This window comes from Stenella coeruleoalba (genome assembly GCF_951394435.1).
Source record: "Stenella coeruleoalba genome assembly, chromosome: 2".
NCBI lineage: Eukaryota > Metazoa > Chordata > Mammalia > Artiodactyla > Delphinidae > Stenella > Stenella coeruleoalba.
The window spans coordinates 74,156,338-74,178,820 of record NC_137147.1 but is presented as its reverse complement, the minus strand read 5'-3'; the positions used below and the strand labels follow the sequence as shown (position 1 = coordinate 74,178,820).

Genomic DNA, 22,483 nt, shown 5'->3' with positions numbered 1-22,483 from the left:
GGTAGTGGTACAAAGTGCAGATGCCACCCCCAGAGATTTGTATTTAATTGGTCTGGGGTGTGCCCTGGGCATTGAGATTCCGTTTTTAAGTTCCCCAAGTGATTCTAATGTGCAGCCAGGTTGGGAAACCTCTAGAGCACAACTCACCATCTCAGCAGTCAGCTAAGTTTAAATAGTGGAATCCTCAACATAGCTTATTTCCTGTATATAGCACCCAAGATGGAAACAGGGCTGCTACCACAATACATATAAATATGTCTAGACTTCAGCCAGCAGACCTATTGCTCCACCCAAGTGTGTCACGGACTCTGATCTTAAGCAAGTTACAAATCGGAGCTTCAATTTCTTCATCTATCTAATGCGGATTGGAACCCCTGAGATAATGGTAAGAACAAAATGAGAGAACATTTGTGAAGGTGGTTTGGAAAGTAGTGTCTCCTATAAATAAGCATATATTCAAATCCCACTTTTGGCACTCTTCTTACACGGTCTAAGAGATACATATTTCCCTTTTCACCACTAAATCACGTTGAAACAGATATAAAGGGGGAAGCACACACTTTTCTCACAAAGTGCTTAATGATGCAGTTCCAGGAAGCATTGTGTCATAAGAGCGGGAACCACCGGCAACAATTGAAGGATTAGTAAGGGATTACCAGCTCCAGGGAAAAGACAAAGGACTGTGGTTTCCCAGGGTTGTCAGCCCTGCCTTTTGTCATTAACTTCAAATACACTTAATGAAAACACGGAGGTAGATTCACAGTTGCAAGTTATCAACTCCTAAAGAGCTCTGCACACAGGACTGAAGGGAAAAAAGGACTTTCATACCAATAAAGAAGAAAAACAAAAAACAGAGCCAGAGGCAGAGGAAGGAGTGGCATGGAGCTTTTTAATTTGGAAGGCAAAAAGGTTACACTTCATGGAAGGCAGAGGCTATGCTAATAAATGCTCATTACAAAGTTGTTCTGACACGGAAGCCTGGGAACTCTCTGGGCTCTCCAACCGCATCCCAAATCAGTCGGTAGCAAGCATAAATCTGAAGGAAATCCGTGTGTCCAGCAAAGTGCCATCTCAAGAGCTCTTCTTATCCAGGGGAAACCAAAGAGTGAACCTTTAAGAAAGAAGCAGAAAGGTAAGAAGAGATACTCAAGGTTTCTAAAAATGTTTTGTGATATGCTACAGACAGGGTCTCGAATTCTTCTATCTAAATTCTAAACCCGTAAAGACAAAGGCAGTTAATGGGTTCCCAAATTCTGGACAGTATTTAAGCCAGGTTAGAACAACCAGAATAAAGCAAATTTTTTCACTGAACATTTTATAGAGGGATCCATAGAAATTAATGCTCAAATCTGAATTCCAAGCACACGGAAGGCATAACTGACTCGGAACTGTAGCCGTGGGTTCTAACGCCACCTCTGCAATTAATTAGCTGTACGACTTTACGTAAGTCACTCTGACCTCTCTGATCCACAAACCCTCTTTGTGGTGAGAGGATTGCAACTTAGCCTAAAGAGCTTTTCTGGATTTAGAAAGCTTACAAAGCACTAACTTCCAGTTTGGGGGGTGGGGGAGGGGGAGGGGAAGAAGGAAGAAGGAAGAATTCGAAAGAAAGCAGAGAAAGATTCCCAATCTCAGATTTAACGAAGGACCAAAACAGCAGGAATAATTTTGTTTTCATTTAACAGTAAGATTATTTTTGGCAAGAAGGAGGTGGAGAGTAACCCCATGAGAAGAGGCCACACAGCTGCCAGAGTCAGATGGGACTGACTGTAAGCTGTGAGGTGGAGCCCAGCCCTGCCCTGTAAACACAGACTTCCCTTCTCACACCTCTAGGAGGGCTGCCCACCTAGAGCAGCTCCGACACGGTGTGGCCAGAAGGTGACCCCTTGGCCCTAGGGGCCCCAATGTCCCCAGCCACAAGCAGCCCATTTTCCTGCAGTGTGCCATAAAAATACTGTCATCTTCTACGTGTGAAGATGAGAAAGGTTGGGAAACACTATGTTTCAGAAGAGTTGGGCTACACCAGTAGGTGAAAGGGCACCACCTTATTTTGTGCATTGGTTCAGGTGACCTGGAGATTCTAGCATCAGAGTTTAGAGGAAAGATCTTAGACTTCTAGCCAGATTGCTTTTATTCCACTAACAATGAAAGAGAAATGCTACATAATTGCAGAACATTCCTGCATCAGTGGAATTATGAGAAATATGTAAAACAAAGAGCAAAAACAGGGAGCAAAAGTGATCACAGTGCCAAATAAGAACAAACAGACCTATTAAAACTAACCTATTCACTCCATCAAATGTCTTAAAGCAAACTCTCTGACAACAGACTATGAACTAATACAACACATCAGTTCTAACGGCCAAGGTGAGAGAGAAATAGAGCACAGGGCCACTTCAGTGAAGAGCCTGACACAATGAGAATTATAAAAGAAATCCTCATTCAGTACAAAAGTCAAGTTTTGAGATCCTATGACAATAAAACATCTTAATCTAAGACACTGGGATTGGTCCAACTAAAAGGCAAAAAATGACTCATGAGAGTCAATCTCTTTGACAATGGTTTTCAGAAAATTCCTATTTACATAGATCTGCTCCTTTCTTTTAAGGCAAAAATATATCTACCAGACAGTACTCTAAAAGCAGAGGTTCTAGGAGTCTTTGAAATATTAGCTCAACAAAATTGGACTATTCACCAGCTCAGAAGAATGATTTCAACTGTTAACCAGAGGATAAAGGTTTCAGGAAACTGACAAATAAAATTTCCTCCCCTGATATCAAGACATGCAAAGTGGAAGACACCTACTGAGAGCATGACTTCTTCAGTCTATTCACACAAGCAGGAAAGACAGCACCATTCAATCAGCCTGTTCTCATCATCTTAAGAGAAAGCAAGGCACAACACAAAGAACTGTTAAAAAGAATTACTCTCTGTAGAGACACAAAAGATGATGCCAGACAGGGTCATTTCTGTTTGGAATCTGCTTCCCCAGCACCATCTCTATTCAGACGCCAGCACTGAGCAGATATGCTCAAATACTGGTTTTCCTTCAAATCCATCTCATCCTATTAAAACTGAAATTAAAGAAATTAAAACTGAAATTAGAGAAAATGTGAATCAAAGACCATTCTGCAGAAACTCTAGGTTCAGAGCTCAATGTGAATCACTACAATTTCAGAAGGCACGGATCTGAAAATGAAAGGAGCTGTAGAGATCAGCTCGTCCAATCCTCTCAGTCTTACAGATGAGGAAACCATCACCTGAGAGTTTGACAGATTTGTCCAGAGCTGTGCTGTCCAATACCACGCCACAGGTCACTATTTAAGCTGAGTTAAAATTAAATAAAATGAAAAATTCAGTGCCTCACTTAGCCACATTTCAAATGCTCAATAACTACATGTGGCTAGTAGCTACCGTATTTGGCAGTGCAGACTTAGATTAGCACAATGCAAAGTGCTACTGGACAGCGCCGGCCCAGGGTCTCCTGATCTGCATTCTCCTCCACTTCTTCCAGATCATACTAAAGATGACCAACTTTGCAGAAACATTTTAGATAGCCTGTCTTCATCCTTTCTTATCAACCTCTCCTAAGTTTTTCCCATTTAAAAAAGAGAAGCAAGCTTAATACTGTTACTGGAAACCGTCTAATAAAATGTATATATTCATCATCCAAAAGTCTTTGAACGTAATAGAGAGGAAAGAATATAAAAGTGTGAAGTTAAAGTATCTGTTATCGAGTTCCCACTCAGTCACTTATTAGTTCCAGGCCCTGGACAAGTCAACTTAAATTTCACCAAGCTTTAATTACCTCATGTACAGAACGGGAACACTACTATTTGTCTGCCTCCGTCACAGGGTGGGCCGTGAGGATGACATGGGTTGATGTGTGTAAAAGTGTATGTGGGGACTTCCCTAGTGGCACAGTGGTTAAGAGTCTGCCTGCCAATGCAGGGGACACGGGTTCAAGCCCTGGTCCGGGAAGATCCCACATGCCGCCGAGCAACTAAGCACGTGCACCACAACTACCAAGCCTGCATTCTAGAGCCCGCAAGCCACAACTACGGAAGCCCATGCACCGCAACGAAGAGTAGCCCCCGCTCGCCACAACTGGAGAAAGCGTGTGCACAGCAACGAAAACCCAACACAGCCATAAATAAATAAATAAATAAATATTTTTCTTAAAGTGCATGTGGAGTGTGAGTCCTGCAAGCCTGGTTATGTGATAACTGTAAAACATTTGATAAATGTTGTCTAATTTTGTAAAAGGCCTTATACAAACACCATGCATTTTGTTACAGACAATCGCACTTTTGATGGATGATGAAAACCTGGTAATATGGATAAAAAGCAACAATTGAAAGTAAAAAGCAAGAAGAAGAAAAAAAAGCAAACCTCAACTGAGGATCCACACAAACAGCATTATCCTCCTCAAACACAATGGGACTATCATGAATACTAGTAATCAGAGGCTTTAACAGCTGCAAGAGACTCTAATGACCATCCAGGCCAATCCCCTCCCTATGCACACAGGGAAATTAGGGCTCAACGACAAGCTTATTTCTCCATTCAACTAGTTAACAACACAGCGAAGTCTACAACACAGGTCTTCCGACTTCTAGCCTCACGCTCGTGCCCCACTCCACCGTCCCACCGCCCCTCGTGTGAATTGTTCCCTCGGCATCTTTCTTCCCCAGCACTTTCCTCGTGTCTTAGCATCCACATCACTAATGATACAGCTATTTTATACAGCATTTTGTTGCAGCTGAAAATGATTTACTCGTTCATACACTCATTCAACAAACATGCATTGTGACCGTTAGCCCTGTGCTAAGCTCTGAGGTCCCCACCCTCTGGGAGTTTAACAGTCCAGTGGGAGAGACAGGAAAATGAATGGTTTCATGACCATGTGGTAAGTGCAGCGTTAGGGGCATGCACAGCGGACCATGAGGGCCCCAAGAAGAGGGTCTTATGCAACCCGGGGGCAGGATGACTTGCAGTCAGAATCATCTGAGCTGCAAGGCTAGAGAAACTAAGGCAGGGAATGAACTTCATAAATACAAATCTATGGGAATTCCCTGGCGGTCCAGTGGTTAGGACTCAGCACTTTCACTGTCGGGGCCCGGGTTCCATCCCTGGTCAGGGAACTAGGAACCCGAAAAACGCAAAGCTTGGCCAAATTTTTTAAAAAAACACAAATCTACTTGATATTCCCTTTTATTCTTTTTCTCTCTTTTTTTTTTTTTTGGTGGTTTTAAATGAACCAAATACCAAATAGAGCACAATCATCAATTCAAGAATCATCAATTATTTGGGTTTTTTGTAAATATAATAAGCAGATTCAAGGTTTTAAGAATAAGTAAAGAATCTCACCCTCCAACCAGGAAAAACAAGGGGGTTGAGAAAAGATTATGCCAACTCAAAATACTTTCTACAAATTTAGAGTAGTTCCCTTTTTGAGAACTTATCTAGTGGCTAAACCTAATTCAATATAAGGTGAAATGTCAGAGAAAATGAAATGGAAACTAACCCCCCCACCCAAAAAAAATTAAAGATGACTGCCAGCAGGAGGTCATGCTGAGAGCAAAAACAGGTCTACAAGAAACCAGAAAGGGAGCTCTCAAACTGACAGATCAGAAAAGGAAATAAAAGGTCAATCTCTGGGTCACCGTGCACTTGGTCTTCCCTAGGTGACAAAGGTTGCATGCCCTTTTGTGCCTGACACCGCCCACCTCTGGCCAGAATGTAAAGCAAGGTCCACCCAACACCTAGGCCCGCTTGGACCTCTGCTGCCCTCCTGTGACTGGAAAGAAACTTGGTTTTATCACAAAGGTATCTGTGGTTTCTTCCCCCAAACTCAGCTTCTCTTGGGCTTTGTAGTACCTTCTCTCAGCAATGAAATGTACACGCCACTGGGTGGCAGTAGCGCCTAAGAAATAACATTTAGATCCCCTTCCAGAGGTAACTTTCTATATTACTACAGTACTTTACTGATGAATTCAAAAAGCCAACTGGCGACTGCTTGTTTGTAAATAGTACTGTTTGTCAGTTATGTTCTGCCCAGCCCTGTAGCGCCCTCGCTCCAGCCGGGATTAAACTCTATGAATTTTTAAAGACCTGTGGGAAAACAGCCTCCACCATAAAAACAAAGCAACACTAACAAGGTTTCAGCACAACCTGGTGGCAAACAATCGCCCTCAGGCTAAGCATACTTCCAAGCTCAGGTCTGCCCCTTGTGGAAGCCCTGTTCACTTCTCCCTCTGATCCAGGACCCAGTCATCAGGAACTTTCCTTCCCAAGCTGTGACCCAATGTAGCTAAGTCCCTCTTTTCTTCATTTCCCTTCAGAACACCTGAGATAGGCTGACATTTTCTGAAAAGAATTTCACAAGGAGACATGGAAAAACAAAACAGGAAATATTTACAGATAGTATGTAAATCTTTAAATATTCAAACCTACTGAACTTCTATATAATGCATTCATTCAAAATAGATTACTGCCATCTAAGTGCCAAACACTGATCATCACTTTAGGTGTGCATGGATTCTCCCAACTCAGAAGCTCACTAGGAGCATTTTTCACTTTTGCATTTTCATTTTTTTTTTTTTAATAAATTTTAGTTTTGACTGCGTTAGGTCTTTGCTGCGCACAGGCTTTCTTTAATTGCGGCAAGCAGGGGCTACTCTTCGTTGCAGTGCGTGGGCTTCTCGTTGCAGTGCGTGGGCTTCTCGTTGCGGTGGCTTCTCTTGTTGCAGAGCACCAGCTCTAGGCGCAAGGGCTTCAGTAGCTGTGGCTCACGGGCTCTAGAGCACAGGCTCAGTACTTGTGGCGCACGGGCTTAGTTGCTCCGCGGCATGTGGGATCTTCCCAGACCAGGGCTCGAACCCATGTCCCCTGCCTTGGCAGGCAGATTCTTAACCACTGAGCCACCAGGGAAGTCCTGCATTTTCTTTTTTTTTTTGAATTTTATTTTATTGTTTTTATACAGTAGGTTCTTATTAGTTATCTATTTGCATTTTCATTTTTATGATAATCTAAAAAACATTATAAGTCTATTCTCTTTTTTTATTATTTTATTTATTTATTATTTTTGGCTATGTTGGGTCTTCATTACTACACATGAGCTTTCTCTAGTTGCGGCGAGCAGGGGCTACTCTTCGTTGCAGTGCGCGGGCTTCTCATTGTGGTGGCTTCTCTTGCTACGGAGCACGGGCTCTAGGCGTGCGGGCTTCTTCAGTAGTTGTGGTGCACGGTCTTCAGTAGTTGTGGCTCGCAGGCTCTAGAGTGCAGGCTCAGTAGTTGTGGTGCACGGGCTTAGCTGCTCCGTGGCATGTGGGATCTTCCCGGACCAGGGCTCAAACCAGTGTCCCCTGCATTGGCAGGCAGACTCTTAACCACTGCACCACCAGGAAAACCCCTATGAGTCTATTCTTGACCACTGGCATAGCCACTTATTCCAGTGCTGCCAACTGAACAGCTAACTTTTACCACAGGTTTCTCACGCTGCCATCTCTGGACATGTTTTCAGGAGGCCGCAAAAGTCTGAAGTTTGGAAAAGGCTGTGTTAACAGATGTAGGTTTTACAATAGTCCTAGCTGAACAAAACTGCTATGAAGACGGTCAAGTCTTACAGCAGAGGGAAGGAATGGGGACTGGAGGGATTCAAAGGAACTTCAGCTCAACCTACAATGCTTAATTTGTTCAAAACCTGTTCATTCCAGGTGGTGGATACATGGCGGTGTTTGTTATATTCTTCTCTGTACTTTTCTGTATTTTTTAAATTGTCATACAAGCAAAGAAAGTTAAGTAATAAAGGAAAGGACGGTAATAAAAATAACTGTGGTAACTTTTTTTTTTTTTTTGATGTGGACCATTTTTAAAGTCTTTACTGAATTTGTTACAATATTGTTTCTGTTTTACGTTTTGGTTCTTTGGCTGCGAGGCATGTGGGATCCTAGCTCCCTGACCAGGGATCGAACCAGCACCCCCTGCAGTGGAAGGCAAAGCCCTAACCACTGGACTGCCAGGGAAGTCCCTGTGGTAACTTTTTAAACACATTTCTTTAACTCTGCAATTGTCAAATACTTTATAATAAGCAACTTTAAGCAAAAATAGATATTAAAAAATTTTTTTGACATTAGACTTAAAAGATTTCCAGCAAGGTTCTTTGAACCTCAGTTTCTCACCTGTAAGTGGAATTACCAAGCCTATCTTCATAAGGTTGTTTCGAAAATAAAATAAGACTTAAAGCCTGGCCCATGCGAGCACTCACTATCTGTTAACTTCCTTACTTCTCCTGGAATAAATTTCTTTAACTCAGTGCCATTTTCTTTTGATATGCTTTTTCATAGTAGCTGCTGGTTTTAAATGTCACCCCCAAATTCACACCAGAGCAGTAAGCTACAGATGTTTATTCTTTTTATACCCAACTCTCAACATACTTGTCAAATATGGAGAATATTCAATCTGTTTTGTTCTACCTTCTGAGTTGATATAAATATTGAAAACTCACTCGAAAACCATTTTAAAAGTGTTTTAGCACACTGCACATAGAACTAAGTTAGAAGCACAGAAAAAGGGCAAATAAATGTATATTTGAAAATTGAGGGCAGGACAGTACAGTATATGTCAAACTGTGATCATTTCACAAATGATCTCTGAAAAAACCCCTGGGGAGTCCCACACAGGATTTCACTACGAATATACTCTCTATAGAATGATTTAACACTGCACTCTGGGATTGGAAGATTGTGCTATACCTTGGGCCCATAATTCCCAGCTGAACAGGTGGCCCTAGATCGTTAATAGGGTCTGCAGTACGCAGTTTCTGCTGAGCTTGCTTTTTTGTCTCTGTTTTTGTCATGATTTTGAAATACTAGCCTCTCTGCTGCAGAGTCCTCCTCCAATCACGACAGCCCTAGGAAATTATTTTCATGATTTGGTATCTCCCTGATCCTAGAGAACAAACATCCTTGAACTGCTTGCTCTGTCCCTTTGTTAAAGCATACAACGTGACTCATCTAGAAAAAGTAACTAGAAATTTAGAGTAGGGCAATCAGAAGACTTATGACCTTTCCAGCAAGGTTACTATCAGAGCCCAAGGGTTACTCAGGATGTTCGCAGCAGGTCAATGCCGGTGGGTGAATTTTCTAGCTGTACTCAAGAAGCTGTCATTGGTCAGGCGCCCTGTCTGCGGCCTCTGCTCCCAGACGGCACGGAGGCCCAGTTCTCCGGACCGCCACAGCACTTTGTTCAGCTCTTTCGTGTGGCTCTAACTGCTGTGTTTACATGCCCTTTTCCCCTTCTAGACTGTTCACTGCTTGAAGGCAGCCACATTTTACTTTTCTTTGTGTTCCCAGGATCAAGGCATTGACTAGCACATGGGGGAACAACGCAAGTCCTGATTGGGTCTCCAAAAAGTTCAACTGTATTAAGATAGTAGAAAGAAGTGGTTCACAACCTCTTTCACTGATATAAACCACCTCTGTCAACTTACCACTGCCAAAAATGAAACCTTACCTGAACTAACAGTACTGTTTTTGAGACAATATCTATGGAAAGGATTTATGTAATATATTAAGTAACTGCTAGAAACTGAAGTAAAGTCCTTGTCACATTATTGCATTCACTTTGTCCATGATTGCTCTAACTGTTATGTTAGATTTCTGATTAGTACAAAAACGATAGCTTTCCAAGTTGTGATAGAAGGAGGTTGGCCCTGGGATATCCTTCCCCCAAAGAGGGTCAGTTTCCTAAGGTTCTTGTTTCTCTACCCCAGTAATAGCAACATTTAATTTTGTAGGAGAAAGGCAAAGAATAGAGTGCATTCATTCATCAGTGAGCAACACGGGATACTGAAAGAGCACTAGGCCAAGAGCACCATTGGACTAAAGCACTACACTGCTTCCACTTAGCTATGTGGCCAGGGAAAGCTACTGGATTGTTCTGGACCTCTGTTTTCTCATATATAAAGTAAGTTTTAAGATAGAGTCAAGGGACTTCCCTGGCGGTCCAGTGGGTAAGACTCCGCACTTCCAAGGCAGGGGACATGGGTTCCATCCTTGGTCAGGGAACTCCCATGCCGTGCAGCACAGCCAAAAAAAAAAATATAAAAATATATATATAGATACACACACACACACATACATAGAGACAGACAAAGACAGAGAGAGAGAGAGAGAGAGAGAGAGAGAGAGGGAGAGAGAGAGAGAGAGAGAGAGAGAGAGAGAGAGAGAGAGAGAGAGAGTCAAGTACTTCTCAGAGCTTTTAGGATTCTGCTTAGGAGGGAAGGATGGAGGGGAGAGCATACCACACAAGGACAGCCCAAGCAAAGAGGGCTTTTCAACTTCTGTCAATCAGAACAACTCGGCTCCACTGCTGAGATTCTATGAGTTTACTTAAAAAAAAAAGAGCTCTATTACTAAAAAAAGAAAACTGGCAAATGACCACATGGCATCTCATCCTATATGTTAAAGTGTTCTCCCAAGCTAATCCAATTTTCCCATTAATTTTTTTTTTTTTTTTTTTGTGGTACGCAGGCCTCTCACTGCTGTGGCCTCTCCCATTGCGGAGCACAGGCTCCGGACGCGCAGGCTCAGCGGCCATGGCTCACGGGCCCAGCTGCTCCGCAGCATGTGGGATCTTCCCGGACCGGGGCACGAACCCGTGTCCCCTGCATCGGCAGGCGGACTCTCAACCACTGCGCCGCCAGGGAAGCCCTCCCCATTAATTTTTAACGTAGCACATATATAAGCAAGCAGCCATCGTCAGTCATTCGGCATATGCTGGATGTCTATCAGGTGTAAGCACTATACTAGGTACTATGGGGACAATGGCCCAGCATTTGAACTCATCTGAGATCAAAATCAGAAAAAAAGATTATAGAGCAAATCTAAAAGCAAAACCTACAATTTATGTCTCTTCCAAGATCTCAGAGTTATTTTCATGGAGTTATTGGTGCAGAAATTAATGTATTAGCTACAAGCAAACTCTCATTTTCTGTTATCTTAATGCTTTGCAGAACAGTGAGAAGAGAAGGCAACGACCAACAGCAGCAGCACTGATGAATCACAAGGATATTAACACATACTTTGCAGACCAATATGGAAAACTCTGCAAACATCTTATCAACAGAATGGGAACTCTGACAACCATGATCAAAACCAGCCCCTCCGATTTCTGTTTCTAAAACCAACACTATGACAAGCATTAAGATCATCACTTACATTCTTCCAGTCTCCTACGCCTCAATTAAGTAAATGGGAATGATTCAGCCAACGAAGTTCATGACAACAAGGTGCAGGATGGTGCTGGCAAAGAGAAAATCAGCAAAGGCTCGCTCCGGGGAGATGCCTTGGAAATCCGCTTTGTTTTGTGGGTTGATCTGTATTCTCAGACAAACTGTACAAGAAGAAAAACACAAAAGTGAATATCAAGAAGTATGAAACAAGTATGACTAATGCACACACACATACCCTCTGACCCAACAATTCTGTTCCAGCAGAAATGACACATAAGTCCATCAAAAGGCACGTACAGGAATGATACCCATGGTGGCCCCCAACTGGAAGCAATCTAATGTCTATCAACAGTAAAATGGGGAGAATTCCCTGGTGGTCCAGTCATTAGGACTCAGTGCTTTCACTGACGGGGGCCCGGGTTCAATCCCTGGTTGGGGAACTGAGATCCCACAAGCCAAAAAAAAAAACACAACAGTAAAATGGGTAAATTATAGCATATGCATACAATAGAATACCATATAGCAATGAAAAAGAACTTCACAACATGGATGAATTCAGCAAATATCACGATGAGCAACACAATCCAGACGCCAAAAAATACATGCTTTATGATTCTACTTATATAAAGCTTAAAATTGGCCAAAACCAATCTACAGTAATACAAATCAGGACAGTGGTTTTTTATCGTTCACAGGAGACGACTTGGAAGGCAGGAAGAGAGGCCTCTAGGGTACTGATAATGTTCTATATCCTAATCTGGTGGTGGCTAAAAGGGTGAATTTAAAAGTTCATCAAGTTGTACACAAATTTTATGCTGTTAATTGTTTAAGGGAACAATACAACTTCTCAGAGTTAGGCTAAAAACCAAAGGCTTACTGAGAAAAAAAAGATATTGATATAAAACCAAAAAATCTTTAGAACTCTCTTATCTCCTGAATTAAGTTTATAATTATACCTAGATCAGGATGTAGTTGAGGCAGTAACAAAGGGGCTAGGCTGAATGACCAAAAGTTATAAAATTGTGAATTATTTCCAACAGAATGTGTATATTAGACAGCAGAGGTGCTTATCCATGAGGACCTCACAATTGTAGATAATCTTTGATCTCGAAGTTCTAGAAGCTGCTTGTCTCAAAAAAGGCAAGAGATCTAAGTTACATGACTTTGACAGAGAACTCTCCACTGCCACACTCTGTACCCTTGAAGATTCCAACCTGACACCATAGCCACAGTCACCATTTGACATGAAAAGAAAGCTCTAGGAATACACTTTTCCAAAATATCTTTATACCTGTAACAAATGATTACACTACTTAACCCAAATTTGCTTCAGGCTAGCATCCATTCCATCACCAACCAAGAAAAGGCAACAGACTGAGATCTAACCCAAAGGTCAGAGAACTACCAGACTGGGCTTCCCGGGTGGCACAGTGGTTAAGAATCCGCCTGCCAATGCAGGGGACATGGGTTCAAGCCCCGGTCCAGGAAGATCCCACATGCCGTGGAGCAACTAAGCTCGTGCACCACAACTACTGAGCCTGTGCTCTAGAGCCCGCAAGCCACAACTACTGAGCCCGCATGCTACAACTACTGAAGCCCGTGCACCTAAAGCCCGTGCTCTGCAACAAGAGAAGCCACCGCAATGAGAAGCCCGCGCACCACAATGAAGAGTAGCCCCTGCTCACCACAACTAGAGAAAGCCCACACACAACAACGAAAAACCAATGTTGCCATAAATAAATAAATAAATAAATGAATTTTTTTAAAAAGACTACTTCTCCAGAGTCCATCGCCATGGCAACAGAGTCTTCATTATGCTTAAACATGCAAACACTGTGGAAAAACCCCGGATCTTTTCAGGCACCTGAACCCTTCAAAATATGAAGGACACTGCTGAAGCAAGGGCGACCAGTTAAAATCCCACTGTGGTGAGTATAGCTTGGTTCACCCATTTGGGAGAGCAATGGCAACATCTATTATATTTTAAATGTCTTTTGAGTAAAGAATTTATCTTAGAGAACAAAGGCATTCTAACAGCATGTTCGTAAAGTTGAAAAAAAAAAAAGTGAAAACAGTCCAAATGACATCAAGGGGATTACTTAAGTAAATTACACTACAGACATGCAATAAAATCCCATGTAATTATTCTAAAGAATGAGATTAATTTGCTAGACGTTGACAGTAAAGATGTCTAAGATATATTAAGTGAAAAAAAGCCAAAAATATTATTCCCTTTCAGATTTCTCTTAAACTGCATACACACACACACACACACACACACACACACAAACTATTTTCTCATTTATTTTAGTTGGAATCTAGGAAAAAATCTGGAGAAAGAGATACCAAACACGATTAACAGGGGCTACTGGGGTGGAAGATGGGAGTAGAGTAGTGCTTCGAGAAATATGAGGGGACAAAAGGAAAGAGAAGCTCCCCATTAAGGTACACAAAGAAATGAATTGATGTGTTATCATTATCATAATCATAGTAACCCAAGTTGCTTCAATGACAACATAAGAATCAGAATCGCACAGAGATGCAAAGGACCCTGAAGGTCCTAAAGACCAACACCCCATCTAATGCACAAAATACCCAAGAGGTGGCGGATGTGGGCATGCCAGGGGAGGCTGCATGAATCAGCTGAGAATAGTTCCAAAGTATACTCACCATATCCAGAATCTGGTAAGTAATCCCCAGGTGCAGAATTACAAACCATCCAGAGCCTGTGTTACTGACAGAGGCAGCAAATCCCTCAGATGCAGGGATATGCCGCCTCTATCAGTAACACAGGCTCTGGACGGTTTGTAATTCTCAAAAAAGGCAAAGAACACCTGTTCAAAAAGCTCCTCCACAAAAGATCCTTCAGTCCTTCCTGAGCACTTCCAAAGATGGAAATGTACTACCTTTAAGGCAGCTTGCTCCATTTTAGCAGTTCTAATTTATCTCCTTAAATAGTCACTTAGTCAGCAAAATATTTACTGAGCATCTACTATGCGCCATGCACTGTCCCAGGTGCTAGGACTATGGCACAGAACAAGACAGACAAGAGTCTGGCTCCCAGGGAACTTACACTCTAATGGAGAGAAACATAATAAATGAGAAAACAACTAAACAAGGAAATATGAGGTAGTGATATGCGCTATGAAGCAAAGCAAGGTAATAAAAGAGTGACTGGGAAGCTATTTCTTAATTGGCGGTCACAGAAGGCTTCTCTAAGAAGGTGCTATTTAAGACCAAAATTTGAAAGACAGGAGCCAACCATGCAAAGATCTAGGGGCAGAGCATTCCAGATAGCAAGAACAATCTTGGTCGGACTGACCAGAATGTAGGGATCAAGGGCAAGAGGGAGATAAGGGCCAAATCAGTGGGGCTTTGTAAGCTTCAGTAAAGAGTCTGGATGTAGTTCTAAGTACAATGGAGCAATATTTCAAAGTTTTGAGCAGATGAGTAAAATAATCTGATCTAAAATTTTTAAGGATGGTAGAACTGCAATGCGGAGAATGGTCTGCAAAGTTCAAGAAGCCGAAGAGTCATGCAGGAGCCAAAGAGCTCAGGTAATGGTAGTCAAAAGGGACAGAAGTCAAGAGATACAGGCTGTATTTTGGGGAAGACAGGGCTTGCTGATGTAATGGATGTGGGAGATAAGAGAAATCAAGGAATCAAGAAAACCTAGGGAATTCCCTGCTAGCCCAGTGGTTAGGACTCTGAGCTTTCACTGCCGAGGGCCCAGGTTCAATTCAATCCCTGGTCGGGGAACTAGGATCCCACGGGCCGAGCAGCCAAAAAAAAAAAAAAAAAAAAAAAAAACCTTCTAAATTTGTGGTTTCAACAACTTAACCAAAGTTGACACCATGTATTGACCAGCGAAGAGGCAGATGGCTAGGCCGGAAGGTTCAATCTGGAGTTGTGTGTTAGACATCAAGTGAAGATGTCAAATAGGCAACTGGACTTACTAATTTGGAATTCAGGGAATAGGTCAAAACTGAAAATATAAATGTGGTAGTTGTAGTTATATAGACATTATTTAAATTCACCTATGGGAAAGAAATACAGAGAAGAGGTCTAGAACCATGCCCTCAGACCAAAAAGCACCTACCACAAACCATAGGAAGGAAAAACCAATGAGGTGAGAAGGAACAAGCAGGAGAGTGTAGCGTTGCAAAAGCTTTGAGAAGAAAGTACTTCACTCACTCAGAAGGAAGCAGCCAACTATGTTAAGTGCTAAATGTTGCTGAGCATTCAGGCAAGGTGAGGTACATGGCCATTAGATCTGGCAAGATGGCAAGAGCAGTTTCACTGTAGTGGTGGGGACAGACCACCAAGAGTAGGTTAAGGAATGAATGGACAGTGAGAAAGCAGAAACAGCAACTAGACAACTATTCTTTCAAGCAATTCTGTGATGATGGAGCAGAAAGGCATGGAATAGTAGCTGAAGGGGTATCTAAAGTCAAATTAATTTTTTTAATTGGATGATATTAGAGCATGTATGTATGATGGGAATGATCCACTAGAGAGAAATTAATGATGCAGAATGGAGGGATGATTACAGAAGCTGAGTCCCTGAGTGAGCAAGAGAAGGCTGAATCCTCTGCACAAGTGAAGAAGCTGACCTCTGATAGGAAAGGGATATATCATCCACCATTACAGGAAATAAGTCAAAGAGTAGGGGGTCCATGTGTAGGTGGGTTGCTATGATTCCTTGGTAGGAAGATGAAAGGATTTCTTTTTTAGCAAAAAATAAATAAATAAAGTAAGATCATCAACTGAGAATAAAGGAAAAGAGAAAATATAGATGAAAGTGAAGAGAGAAAATATGAAGCATATTTTGGAAAAGCAAACATATCAGGGAAGTATTATAGGACCACTGGGCAGGGTTGAGTGCCTACTTGTGTTCCTATTCTCACCAATACTTCTCCATCACAGCACTATATCCAGGTTTACTCGTCAGCATCTCCCACTAGATTATAAACTCTATGGGAGTAGAGATCATGTCTGCGTGTTCCACAGTTAAATCCTCAGTACCCTGGCAGGGAACCTGGCACATAATAGCTCAATATTCCTTAACTTATTATAGGCATGCTCACAATTTAACATACAGTGTTAAGCACTGAGGATGCAGAGATGAAAACAGCACTACACCACTACAGTGTAGTGAAATAGGAATACAGGAGAAAGATCTAAATCTGAGCAGCCAAGGAAGGGTTCAAACGGAAGCAGCACTTGAGCTGAGATGGCTGAGAAGTGAAGGAATTTTCTGGGCAGTCAAACAAAGGTAAAACAGCTTAAGACATCTCGGCATGTTCAGGGAATAACAAGTAACTCAATAATGCTGGAATATAAAGTACAGAGGAGGTGGAGACGAGATGAAGCTGGAGATGTGGCTGGGACCGGATTATCAAAGACCCTCTATGCCATTAAATTTTTTTTAAATTTCTCTTTGGGTACAGACAAATTTTATGTGGGGAGTAGCACAATCAGATTTGCAAGTCAAATAAAGCCTGCAAACATAGTGGAAGATGGACTGGAGGGAGAGAGATGAGAGTGTGGGAGATCAATAAGGAAGATTACAGTAGTCCAGATAAGAGATATTGAGAGCCTGAGTGACAAAGGATGAAGAGGTAGCAATGGATATGAAAGAGGTTTAGAAACAGAACTGTCACGCATAAGGCTGGCAAACTTCCAATCTCCTGGATAAGTTATGGGCCCAGAAATCGAATAGATAATTTCCAAAGAAATGCTGGACCCCAGTCCACACAGCCCAAGATCTCCCGTGAGATAGAAAACACTCTGAATTAGGCCTCCTTGCCTTTCAGATTCAAACTGTTTTTGGATCTGTAAACTAGGGGGAACAAAACTACTTTTTTTAATCCGTAAATATTTCATATAGATTAGAAAACAGAATAGACCAAAGTTGTGAAATGACTTAAAAACTGATTTCAAGATCAAAGACTTATTTTAAGGACAGTCTTATTGTTTTCCACTCATCCCTCCAAAATAGCACTTTAAATGAGCAAAAAGAGGGATTTCAGTTAGGTAAAAAAGGAAACTAGAAGGGCTGCCAACACTGACACACTACTCTGAAAAAGGGACAGATGTCCTCCTCTAGAGAGATCTAACCACAAGATAAACAGTCAGCTGCTGAGAATGTTTAAAATCTGTCTGAAAGAAGAAAAATATTTTATCTCTGAAGTCCTTTCAAAGCCTACTATACTTTAAACTGTTGATCCAAAAAAAGAAGAAAAAGATTTCTCAATGGCAATTTTCTACCTCTGTCTCCTTGAAACTATGGTTAAGGTTCCTGGTCATGAGGAACAGAAAAAAACAGACCATTTTCATCAGGCCCAAATAACACCAGGCTTTTTAAAAAATGTGATAGTATCCTATATCGGTTTAAAATGTACTAATCAATTTCCAAAGAACATATGCTACATAACACATGCAGAAGGAATAGAAGAGAACAGACTGCCAAAAAAGAAATTAAGGGAACCAGGCTAAAGAACTTCTCCCTCCAATTCATCCTACACATTAACACCAATTTTAAGTCACTCCTTTACTTAAATCTAAAACTTTTTTAATCCGGGGCTTCCCTGGTGGCACAGTGGTTGAAAATCTGCCTGCCAATGCAGGGGACACGGGTTTGAGCCTTGGTCTGGGAAGATCCCACATGCCACGGAGCAACTAGCCCCGTGAGCCACAATTACTGAGCCTGCGCGTCTGGAGCCTGTGCTCTGCAACAAGAGAGGCCACAACAGTGAAAGGCCTGCGCACCGCCATGAGTGGCCCCCACTTGCCACAACTAGAGAAAGCCCTCGCACAGAAATGAAGACCCAACACAGCCATAAATAAATAATTAAAAAAAAAAAAAACTTTTTTTAATCCTTAGATGCATTCCTATTATAGGATAAAACTCCTTGGCCTGGCACTCAAAGCTCTAGCATCCAGCACTACCTAATCCTTCAAGGTAATCGCCTACAATTCCCTTTCTCAGCCAAACTGGCCTCCTCCATTCTCTTCCAATAGGAAACACAACTCGGGGAAGTTAGAAACCTCAGCACTATAAATAAGTACAAGCCTTCCCTTCCCAACAACCAGAACAAAGGATAAACTCCAAATTTAAAATTTCCCATTAAAACCAGTATCCAGGGCTTCCCTGGTGGCACAGTGGTTAAGAATCCACCTGCCAATGCAGGGGACACAGGTTCAAGCCCTGGTCCGGGAAGATCCCACATGCCATGGAGCAACTAGGCCCACGTGCCACAACTACCGAGAGAGAGCCTGTGTGCCACAACTACTAACACCCACATACCTAGAGCCATGCTCCGCAACAAGAGAAGCCATCCCAATGAGAAGCCCACACACCACAACAAAGACCCAACGCAGCCAAAAATTTTTTTAAAAAACAGTATCCAGTTGAGGATCTGAGCTAACAAATGGCAGCAGTGGCTTTAGTAAGGTCAAGTCTGTCAAAAGAAATGCAAACGATACCCTTCCTCAGCAACTCTGAATTGTCTTGAATCCCTTCTTTTCCTGAAGCAACTTTCATTTCCCTGGCCCAGTTACCAATTATCCAACACCTACGGACATCAGAATCCCCCAAAAGGACCTCAGTATTAAACTGCCCTTTCACTAGGCATTCTCTTCAATGACAGGCCATCAACTTCTCATTGAGGAGGAGAGTAGGGGGTCTGCCAATTCAACTTTAGCCACAACAGCCTCAAAAAAAAAGACTTGGCACTGGAAAAATTATCTGCTCAAAAAATCTTCTGACTTTTATCACACCAATAATCTGCAACTCCAGTCCACATCCACTCTTCTGCAAACCACTCTTCCACGTAGCCCTTGAGAAGTCATTCTTAACCCTAGAAGCTTATGAAGCCAGGGTGACTTCAGCACAAAGAAGGCTTTTTTTTTTTTTAAATCACCTTTTAGGCCCCACCCTATTCCTACTCTTTCCAGACCTGGAAAACAAAATCAGACATTCTCAAGATTCCTTCTCCTGGGACTTCCCTGGTGGTCCCGTGGTTAAGATGCTGTGCTTCCAATGCAGGAGGAGTGGGTTCAATCCCTGGTCGGGGAACTAAGATCCCACATGCCACGTGGTGGCCAAAGAAATAATAAATAAATAAATAAAATTAAAAGATTCCTTCTCCTGTCTGGCTAATAAAATTCTTAGTCATGAACAGTATTTTAGGGAAGGAAGGAGGAGTCTAGAGCAAAGAGGGTAGTATATCTGATGATGGTAACATATAAACTCCTGTAGACCAGGATGCTGCTACAGAGAACCAGGTCTTGGTCATCTAAGCCAAAATTCAAAGATGTACAGGCTAACTCTGCAACTCCAGGCCAGGCTTACTGAACTATTCCTTAAGTCCTTAGACTTATCTTAACTTGAGAAACAGAGTAGAAGGTAGAGTATCTCTGGCATGAGTCTGAACTAGCGATTTAAATGTGTAATAAGCATTCTATAGGTTTCTAACTTTAAGCTGTAATTAAGACTCCACTGTAAATGAAGTCTCCAGACGCTGTATTTTGTCTATGCCCCAATTACACTGTAAACTCGTTGAGGACAAGAAACATATACCAGGTGTATCCCCAAAGCTTTTACCATACCTTGTATGAGATTCAAAATACAATTTACAATGTGACTGTTGATGATCACACGTGGAAAAAAAAAAAGGAATTTTGGCATGTTTTCCAAGTCATGCAGCAGGTGATACCATGACTGGAAAAGTTCATGTGGTAGCCACCTATAAAATGTACTGGCCAACACTCCCTGGGCCAAGCCTGCACTCAGTATTCAGTGAATCCCTGTTGAGCAAGAAAGGTCAGATTTTGGCAAAAATATATGGGGACAGTCAGCTCTCATTAAATATAGCAGTCTACAAGGTATCAAATTTGCTGGGAATCAGAATAATAGAGCTAAAATAGACCTATGTGAGTGAAAACTGAGTTCAGGATAGTGAAATGACAGCTTCAGAGTTGGCTTTTCCATTTTACAAGTTTACCAACTTCAAAGTTGTGTTAAAGCTAAGTGAAGGGCTTCCCTGGTGGCGCAGTGGTTGAGAGTCCGCCTGCCGATGCAGGGGACATGGGTTCGTGTCCCGGTCCGGGAAGATCCCACATGCCGCGGAGCGGCTGGGCCCATGAGCCACGGCCGCTGAGCCTGCGCGTCCGGAGCCTGTGCTCCGCAACGGGAGAGGCCACAACAGTGAGAGGCCTGCGTACCACCAAAAAAAAAAAAAAAAAAAAAAAAAAAAAAAGCTAAGTGAAAGTTGGGAGTTTTCCATGGACCAATATGAAGTGAAGTGGATCACCAGATTGAACAGCAACATGAAGGTGTTTCCAGATTTAATCCCAGCTCCTCGGCGGCTCTTTGGTATTAGGCACGACAACCTGAATGTACCTCAATTTCCCCATTCACAAAAAGGGCAATGCAGGTTCCTCTCTCAACTTCACGAGGCGGTGGTCTCATATAGAGACGAGTACTGTGGGAATAAAAGCACGCATCAAAGTAACACATTATAACTAATATCACTTATAGAATCATTCATTACCCGCTAGGATAAAACTCCCCACACAGGAGATGAAGCCCGAGAGGAAAGAGTTGAAGGGGAAGGTCCCCACGAGGAGACAATAACCGAATTGCAGCGCCCCGGTCAGCAGTATATACAGGAGGTACGCGTCCAACAACTTCAGACGCTGAGGAGTGGAGCTCAAGTACTCTTCTAAGAACCGCGAGATGACCGACAACACCGACGCCGACATGACTACACGCTCGATATTCCGGCCGGCGTACCCCAAACTCCTAGCGGAACCGACGACCACACCGGATGTAGTGTCGGCGCATGCGCAACGCTTGTAGCCCAGCTCCGCCCTCCCCAATTTGCTACGTTGCGCAGGCGTATAGGCCGGCCAAGGCACGAAACAAGTAATGCGCAGACGCAGAATATATCTACAGAATGAGAACTACAGCCAGAGAAAGCTAATGCGCCTGCGCAACGGATCTCTCCGTGAGCTGGAGACGTGTATCTTTTTGTGCTATTTCCGCCGTCATGTTGGTGACGCCCACAGTTGCTCCAGCAACAAGATAGTGTGGGAGGGAAAGGGGAAGAGGTTTTTCAGCGGACAGCGGTTTTCTTTGGTCCACCAGCGTCCTCAAAGATGAACTATTTGGATCTGCTTTAAGGCAATGTCTGGCTTTTCGCGGTTCAGTACCCGCTCGGTCCTAATTCTGTTGAGGGCGCTAACTGCAGATGCCTGTCCCAGATCATTAGAGCAAGTCAAGTTGCCCCGCAGTGAGAACCACGGCGGCCGGTCACTGAGCAGGCATCAGTTTAGACTTGGTTATTGAAGGAGGGAAGTACGGAGCGGGGTTGGGGAGCTCGACCTCTACCCGGGCCTGTACTCGATTTGCGATCTGGTCCTTGGGGACGCTTACGAGTAAGCGCAGTGGAACCTAAGCCCGCAGGGGTTCATTCATTCAGCAGACAATTATCGGGTGCCTCCTCGGGCCCACGTTTTGCCAAATTATAGTTCGTTATGCTAGAGCGTAGGTATCCTCAGGGGAATCTGATATAGTCGTAAAAGAGCTGGTGATGGGCAGGGGCGGGGAGAAACTCCATTAAAGTGCATAGAGTATATGATCAAGTTTAGCAGCCTCCTACTCCCAAGCTGTCATCTTGAACCCGTCGTACTATCCCAGGATGTCAGCGCTAAAAGACCTGCAAGAGCATTGCCTGGTGCCTGGTTCAAGCCCTACCCTCTCCAATTTATTTTGCAGAGGAAACTAAAGGTTTGAGGTTTTGTATTTTAACAAGTGGGATTAACTATTTATACTTAGCATTTTAACTTTTTTGAAAAATAAGATCCACCTTAGTTTCTGGCTTTTGCTGCCCTTTTAATTTAACATGAATCTGACCTTCCAGACCTAGTTCATCTCACTCTCAGCTGCAGGTGGTACATAAACCAGGTTCTTTTTCAGCTTATTAATAATTTTGAACTATCCTAGGTACTGAAGCAAAATTCCTAAAACAGCAAGTAAATGACAACCTTCCTTCATTTTCACTTCTTATTTGTGTTTAAACTGGAACCAAATCAGCATCAACAAATGTACTGATTATCAGTCATGAGCAAAACCTTGCTTAGTTCTAGAAAGAAGAGAAATAATCCATGTCCTCAGAAAGATTTACAATCTCTTTAAAAAGATATATTCATATTCACACCCACGGAGATTTGCACTGTTAT

The 22,483-nt window shown here is 42.6% G+C and overlaps 1 protein-coding gene across 3 annotated transcripts in view; it reads right to left on the bottom strand.

The window, feature by feature from the left end:
- Positions 1-21,095, bottom strand: part of DAD1 (defender against cell death 1) — a 176,232-nt gene extending 155,137 nt beyond the window's left edge. For 2 of the 3 annotated variants that reach the window (XR_013826974.1, XM_079912233.1), the window contains exons 1-2: positions 20,794-21,095; positions 11,223-11,397 (exon numbers count right to left, since the gene is read on the bottom strand). Coding sequence is in view for 2 of the 3 variants with exons in the window: in XM_079912233.1 (XP_079768359.1) it covers positions 11,267-11,397; positions 20,794-21,004 (342 nt within the window). In the remaining variant the exon portion in view is untranslated. Of the gene's footprint in view, positions 1-871; positions 1,112-11,222; positions 11,398-20,793 lie in introns of those variants that run through there. The other variant, XM_079912232.1, reaches the window with a different exon arrangement.
- Between the last annotated feature and the right edge of the window lie 1,388 nt (positions 21,096-22,483).